Raw genomic sequence first — 7,593 nt, forward strand, 5'->3', positions numbered from 1 at the left:
AGGGCAGATGGGATGCCGCGAGTTGGCGGGAAAGTCTATAGCAGGGTGGATATGGTGAAGAACTTGCAGAAACATCGGAAGTCGTTGTCGGCACCCGATCGTACGAAAACGAACAAAACGACAGCGACAAAGAGTGAGCGGAGACAGCGATGTTCGACGTCGAAAGTGGAGTCAGTCTCTTGGGGTGACAGTGAAGGGATGGTGAAGGGGAAAGGAAGTGTCAAAGGGGCAACATCGACGGCGTCGCCGAGCGGCAGTGATGACGATGCAAAGACAAAAAATGTGACAAATCAGGAAAAACTCCCTCCAGCGAAAGAAAAGAAACGAACTAAAGAAAATGAGGTCACGGTACGACCAACAAAGTCGGCGTTTGTTCGACTACCGCGTGTTGAGAATGACCACATTGACGCTGAAGTTGATTTAAGTACCGCGACTTTAGAAGACGTCATCCTAGCGAAGCTCGAAGAAGGTGACAACGATGGTGACAACGACAGTAACAGCTGCAACTCAAAGGAAGACCGCGTTCGATGGGAAGGAAACGAAGGCGGTTATAGCTCTGATACGATCGCCTGTACGACGCGGCCTACGAGTTCGGAAGCCGACGAGAGACAGACAATGACGACGTCGACGCGAAGCGAAATCGCCACGCCCGAACTCTCCGAAGGAGCTTTAAGCAACGACGAAGGCGACAGGTGCGTCAGCTCTGCCAAAAGCAGACGTAAGACGATGAAACATAGTAGCGCCATGCTGAAAGACATGAACGGGAATCTTTCCAATAAGGACAACACCTACGGTGACGATATTGCCGAGGCCATCATGAAAAAGTTACAACCTGCCCATCCCCACGTCATCTGGCCTGATAACCGCTTTATGACGTCGAACACGGTCTTCGTGTACGGCAGCCCATCTCAACTCGCACCCGTGATCGTGCCGTCTCATAGCCTCGATTGTCCGCTCTGTAATTTCTACAAGAGGTCGTCTAGCGGCGGCGTCTGCCCTCCAAACAGCCCGACGCCATTGTTGAAGAAAGATTACGGGTTCTATCCCGTGGAACGATTCTATTCAGATTTATAGTTGGAGTAGGATTTTTTTTCTTCTTCATTATTCCTTTGCAAAGAGTTGTCATAACTTTTTTATTTATGATGTCATTTAGTATGGTTGATATTAATATTTACTGTATGGCCTATGATTTAGTTTGATCATCAATAATGATCATAACAGGTTCAGTGACCCAATCAGAATTCTACATCAAGTGTCTATTCTGTTTAGGTGTCTATTTAGTTTAGGCATTAAGATAATGTAATACAATGTACTTTTGATGATAACATGCAGAACTAGCAAGTCTTAAAGTCTTTTTATTTAGATAAAGCAACATATGATATACAGCGAAGATAAAGCAAAATTTAAGCAGACAATATGTGAAAGTGAATGTGATGCACGGGAACGTTCTCGAACCCTAGAATGAAACATCTGCTTTCCTATTTCTGATGTAAAGATCTAATAGATTGATGATCTAGGTTTGATCATGGACCTACTTCATGCACACGTATGTTACGAATGTTACAATGATATACAAAGTGTACCCCATTACTTGGAAATTTTAGATGTCTTTTGAAGAAACACGCACAGCAATGAAGTGTATTGTGTATGCATCATGATTGCAATATATTGTCATCACTATACCAAGAACATCATATTTAAAATCATATGTCATTTCACGACATCAAATCAAAATTCATGTCACATTTGCCATTCCATTCAGTCCGACACTATTTTGTCTTGCTATCATATCATTTTTGTATACAATGATACATCCTTCTAATATTATTATATCAACTATGATGAATAGATTTGAATATTTATATCAATTTTTAGACCAAGTGCAGTATAATAAAGAAACAATTTATCATATACGTTTGAATCATGTATCTTTTGTTTTCCATTTTCTTTATATCAAATATACATGTTTTCAATTAAAAAAACATGAATTACTTTTCTACAAAATAAAGAAAGGTTCACCTATAGATATCCCCCCCGCCCCCGTTGCAGGAAATGTTGGTATCCTTTTCAATCTTCCAAATTATAAGAGAATCTGTATATTGAGGAGAGAACAAATAAGAAGAGAAACAATGGTAGAAAATCGGAATTGAGACAGACAAAGAAACAGAGAGAGAGTGTGTGTGTTTGTTTGTTAAAGAGAGGGGAGGAAACATTAAAAGGTGATAATACTGAGAGACAAAAGTCCTGGTAAATGTACGGGCCCGAGGAATGCAGAACTGTGAACATTTCCTTTTAAAAATGGATGATTTAGAAGGTTTCCAATTCCTGCTAAACATTTCACATTCACTATCATATCCTTTTCCATAGACCTATCATCATGTTTTCATTGCGAAGTATCAAGGAAACATGCATGGCCATGACGTCATTTCAAGCGGCGCTCAAGAGAACACACTATTTATAAACTCCCTTTTCATATACCTTAGTAATACTTAGTATTTTATATAAAGTAGAAAGAAACCCTACACGAACTACACAATGAACTGCGCCAGCTTCGGCATTGTAGTGAACGAAAATCATGCTTACGGACCGGTATTACTTAATACATCGATATTAGAACAAAAATGGAGTTGGAAGGAAAATCACAACAGTTTTGTGGTAGTTAAATACCCCCAAAATCACCTAGCCAATATTCAAGACTTTTGATGCACTTTCAGTATGGGTCCAGACTCCGTACTGTGCAATAATATCGTCAGTTTATTTACGATGGTAGAACGTTAATGAAAAATAAAGATATCTTTTTAAGGAAATGAACTATTTATCCAATTTCTTGATTGTTATGTTACCTCAGCAAATTATGCTTGGGGACGAGCTCCTCCGAAATAATTTCAGCCGTGTGCCAATTAAAACGACAGGGTAAAATTAAAGATGGAAGTTTTATGTCCTGTACGAATAACTGTAATATAATTTATCATGATCAGAGGCTTACTCAACGACTCTCACCGGACCACACCCGACTGGATCGCTGACCCTGGTCTGATACAATTAAAAAAATAATAATAATTAGCCTCACCAAATGAATTGCATTCAAATTCAATTCAATTTCGGTATCATTGCTTTAAAAATTTTTAAAAAAACATGGGAAAAGTCCAGAGGCCAATATTGTCAAATTTACAGTTACCGCCTCACACTAATAATTCTACAAATACTATAGCATTTGTTATGAGCCATCGATCTAGTAAACTATTCTGAGGCGCAGAGGGAGATTATTACCCTGGCTTAAGCAGGGCTGCCATTACGGCGCTCAAGCATTTCAAGGAATTAATTCCCGCCACAAGAAAGACATAAAATATGGTTATAAAATCATTGACGTATAGTAGTTCAATGATAACTAAACAATTTTTTGCTTCTTATTTAGAAGAATATCGAACTGTCCCATAAATGTTTACAACTTGTCCGTTCAGTGAACTTTAGCTTCAGGGGGAATGACCTGACGAAACCATTACAAAGTTTAAGTTGTCTTTTCATATTCATTACCATATTTTGGCGGGCTGATTTGGGAGCCTAGCTACGCACAATCTAATTAACACTTTACAATAACACGCATTGTATTTTCTCCATCAAAAATCATTCATCGATTTATTCCTTGGAACATGAACGGCCCTTACAACTGTCAAACGTGCAATAAAACGAAAAAGAACCAATTTACGCCTGGCCTTGTTGCTTTTGTTCCAGGAACCGGACAATTAGGACCACTCAGATTCGGGGCATTGTTCCTCAAGACCTCGGGTGACCAAACCTGTTGGGGATCTCTTGTCAGTCAGGACCCGAAACAACAAAAGTGTGAAATCTTAAGAGATAATCCAAACTTGACAACCGTTCTGCAATTAAATGAGAAACGTGGTGTTCCTTTGTCAGACGTCTGGATTTCGCTGGAAAGAAGATAATGGGATTGGCTGAAGTGTTTTGTTGTTTATAGAATGGGTATAGAGACACTGAAAAGGAGGGTGACAGGTCAGTTTCATATTCAACGTCAACTCCTGTGGATGAAGGCTCTGAAAGTTCATTAGGCTATTTTTTATCAACTTTTTTTTCGAAAATAAGTTTCAGTTCATTTCTTGGCTAACCATTTCAAATGACGGTAAGCTTGGAGTTAGCGGATTCCAAATGATATCGAATTGGACTAAATTTATTCGGAGCATGCCAATAATGCAACTCTTAAGATAAAATTGTTTGTCATTCCTATCTTCGTTTGCCAATAGAAAGGAGACAAAAGTAGTTAATTCTGGACGAATTCTGCGTTAGACGTTCAAGGAATATTATTCAAAACAGCCTACAGAACTAAAGTCGTTATTGAATCATGATTCACGTTGATTATCTGCATGAGAAGTAAAAATTCCAGGCTCTTTTTTTTTCTTCTCCTGAAACTAAATTATCATTTTCTGCTTCATGGACAAATGCGACAGAAAAAACTTGGCAACAATATCTCCATTATCTGATCATTCAGTGATCATCTTTGAGAGCTGGAACATTGCATATCTTAGATTGGGGCAAGTAAGACGCATCGTCGGACATATTCAATCTGCGTCGTCGTCTTGGTAACCCAACATAATTTTGGTTACCCCTTCACTGGAACCAGATACCTTTGTTTCATCCTTATTTTGAAATAACCATGATGAACTTCTGCACAAAGGGTTTTATGTGAACTCTGTTTTTAATCTGGAGATCAGCAAAAAGGGAAACAAGCCTACATTGACAGACGTAAGGTATCCCCTGGCCTTTGCACCCCCCCCCCCCCCAAGATGCCCTGCGTAGATTGGAGCGTCAATGGAACTTCGTCCCCCGGTGGCATCCCTGCCGATGACTCGGATCCTCCCCTCATGCTTCTCACCACCAAGAAACGCCTCACCCGCCCATACAGCAGCAGTCACATCCAAGCGTCGCTACGCCGACTCGGTCGCGACGCGGTCAACCAGCGAAGCCGGACAGCGGTCAGGAGGGCGACCGCGGTGAGCAATGATGGAGGGAGAGATGGGAATATTTGTACGGGTAATTTCAGAGCCGCGAGTGCTGGTTTGCTCCGTGTTTCGCCCATGAACACACGTGGGAGGAGTGCCGAATGTAAGAGCGCCAATGGTGAGTAATTTTCATCATTCTTCTTTAAAAATGAATTGAAATGGTCGATTCTTTTTCACTGTTTCCAATTTTTTTTTATTAGATTATCTCATTCTATGCTCAAGGTGTGAGTAATAGTAAGGGGAGGGATGGCTGGAGTTTGCAGTACTGGGAATTCTGAAATTCTGTACTAGTAATATTAGGGCAACCGGCACCTAATATTCAGGCAGACACCTGGGTGGTTTCTTCATAAATTTTATAACTGCATTATCTGAACGACGAATTAGCAATTCATTACTGAAGTGGAAACAAAAAATAAGTGTAGAAAATGGGAGTGTCATCGAGAAAGAGGCGTCAACCCCTTTCAAATTGGTGCCTATACGCCTTTGCTGAGGTATCGATTGAGGAGTATCCAAGATTATCCGTAGTCGGCATTTACCTCTTTCTCTATTTGCCCAGAAAAAGACAAATAAAAATAAATATGGCATGCCCTACATTGTACGAAAGTTATATGACTAACTCACACTTTATCAGGGGATTTAAAACATTATCATCTATACTCCGTCCAATAATGACTTTGTAGGAATTAATTTATTTTATTTTGTTAAAACTTACCAAGAATAATGATTAGTTTTGTTTACCGATTTACAGTGGCCTGTTTAGAAATTGAGTAAATGAAAAATGTAGGCTTCATAGTCTGCAAATGTGGAGTATGTCCCAACAAATTATTACTTGTTTTGTGTGTTGCAAAATGTGAGGTACTAATTATTTAAACGTGGCGGGGAGTAATTGCATTACGCCGGTCTATCCAGCGAGAAACCAATGCAACCATCTTTAATTGATTACTAAATTTCCATTTAACTTTTTAGATTTGTATGAAATATTTGTATAGCTCTCCCATTCACCGTTTTACTTACCCTTTTCCCTCTTCCTCCTCTTAGACTCGGCAATGAGTATAACAAAATTCATGTTTCATTTTGTCAATCTATCCCTTTATCCCTAAATCTATCCACATGACTATTATATACAGTATCCTCATATTTTCCATTTCAGATATTGATGACGAACTGGAGATCGACTACCGCAAGATAGAAAACGAAGACCTTGATCGCATGACTGAGTCCGAAGTCTATCAGGGTCAGGGAGTTCGCAAACTCAACACACAAAACTACGAACACGAATGTCTCCGTGGCGGCATATCTCCCTCTATCGTCCAAGCATCGAAGAGGCTACAATCCGGCAAATACGCTGGCGTGACGGTGGTCCGGATTGGTTCAAAGTATCACGACGGGTTGAAGGTCACCGGGGTTCCGATCGAGGCGAAACTGACTGCGAGATCGAAAGACGAGGACACCCTTTCCGAATGCAGTGTTTCATCTGGAGATATCTGCCTGTGCCATAATTGTCGGAATAAGGAAAGTGGGGAAGACCAACCAGCCCAAGAACTTAATGATAAACTTAAAAATGTGAAAGGTGATGAGTCTAGCCTAATGTTGGTTTCTAAGTCGCTCGGTATCACGTCCACGATCAAGAGACCTTGCTCTAATACCCAAGATAATAGAAGAAACTATAATCAAGATCGTCTAAAAGCTCAAGAACGCAAAGATAAGAACGGTAGGATGCCACTATCAAGATGCAGTAGCGCGAAGACCCAAGTCTTCTCGCCTCCTACAGTGAAAATTGACTCCAAAAACTTGCCTGTCATGGCTTGCCGCGCCATCACCGGACCGAGGATGAGATACGAAGTCGCTTCCTCTCTCGGCAGGAGAGATATCGAAGATGATAGAGACTCGGCCAGCTCAGGAAGCGACACCGACCTCAACAAGCAGATCGAAGCCGTTGCGAGAGCCCAGGACACCATCGACCACCACCCGAGCGCTGACGAACGGACGCCGAAACAGTCCGAAGTCCAAATATTTTCATGGCGCCCAGCCTTGAAGGACATCCTCCGAAGTCAATCCGTTTCGCTGCGCCGGCGATCTATAGATTCCATTTATGCAGACTCGATGTCACAAGCGAAATGTTTGAAGCACGGAAGGCAGTGTTCTGAAATTCCTAGAACGGTTCAGGACGATTCGGTTGGCGGGTATCCGTCATCCCAGGTTTGGAGCAGGGGCAGACGACTTAAAATCAGTATCGATATGCGATCGCTTCGTTTACCGCCCATAATGAGCTATAGTACGCGTTCTGTGGAAAATAATCAAGCAGGTTGTGTGGCTTGTATGGCAGGTGTTTCAAATTCATGCTGATAAATGTATTGATTTAAAATGAATAAAATTCCAAAATCTAGGGACGTTGGCTATTTTTAAACTGGAGAACTATAGTACGGACTCTGGGGAAAATAATTCGGCAGGTGTTTCATGCTGAAACATTCATTGATAATATATTATCAAAATGCCAAAACCTAGGGACTTGGTTTATTTTTAAACTGGAGAACTATAAGACGCGTTCTGAGGAAAATAATTCGGCAGGTTGTGTAGC

At 40.9% G+C, this 7,593-nt stretch overlaps 1 protein-coding gene and 1 long non-coding RNA gene across 2 annotated transcripts; one reads left to right on the forward strand and one right to left on the reverse strand.

Annotated features, from left to right (window-relative positions):
- Positions 1-2,986: 2,986 nt before the first annotated feature.
- LOC115923745 lies at positions 2,987-3,857 on the reverse strand. The gene is made up of 2 exons (XR_004064065.1): positions 3,707-3,857; positions 2,987-3,033 (listed from the first exon to the last, which is right to left on the reverse strand). It is a non-coding gene; the product is annotated as an uncharacterized LOC115923745 (long non-coding RNA).
- A 135-nt stretch (positions 3,858-3,992) lies between these two features.
- On the forward strand, positions 3,993-7,374 carry LOC100891174. The gene is made up of 2 exons (XM_003730662.3): positions 3,993-5,133; positions 6,166-7,374. Exons 1-2 carry the CDS (start codon positions 4,800-4,802, stop codon positions 7,359-7,361), a joined length of 1,530 nt encoding a protein of 509 aa, XP_003730710.2. The 5' UTR covers positions 3,993-4,799; the 3' UTR covers positions 7,362-7,374.
- Positions 7,375-7,593: the final 219 nt, after the last annotated feature.

This window comes from Strongylocentrotus purpuratus, unplaced genomic scaffold (assembly GCF_000002235.5).
Source record: "Strongylocentrotus purpuratus isolate Spur 01 unplaced genomic scaffold, Spur_5.0 spur5_scaffold_14, whole genome shotgun sequence".
NCBI classification, from domain to species: domain Eukaryota; kingdom Metazoa; phylum Echinodermata; class Echinoidea; order Camarodonta; family Strongylocentrotidae; genus Strongylocentrotus; species Strongylocentrotus purpuratus.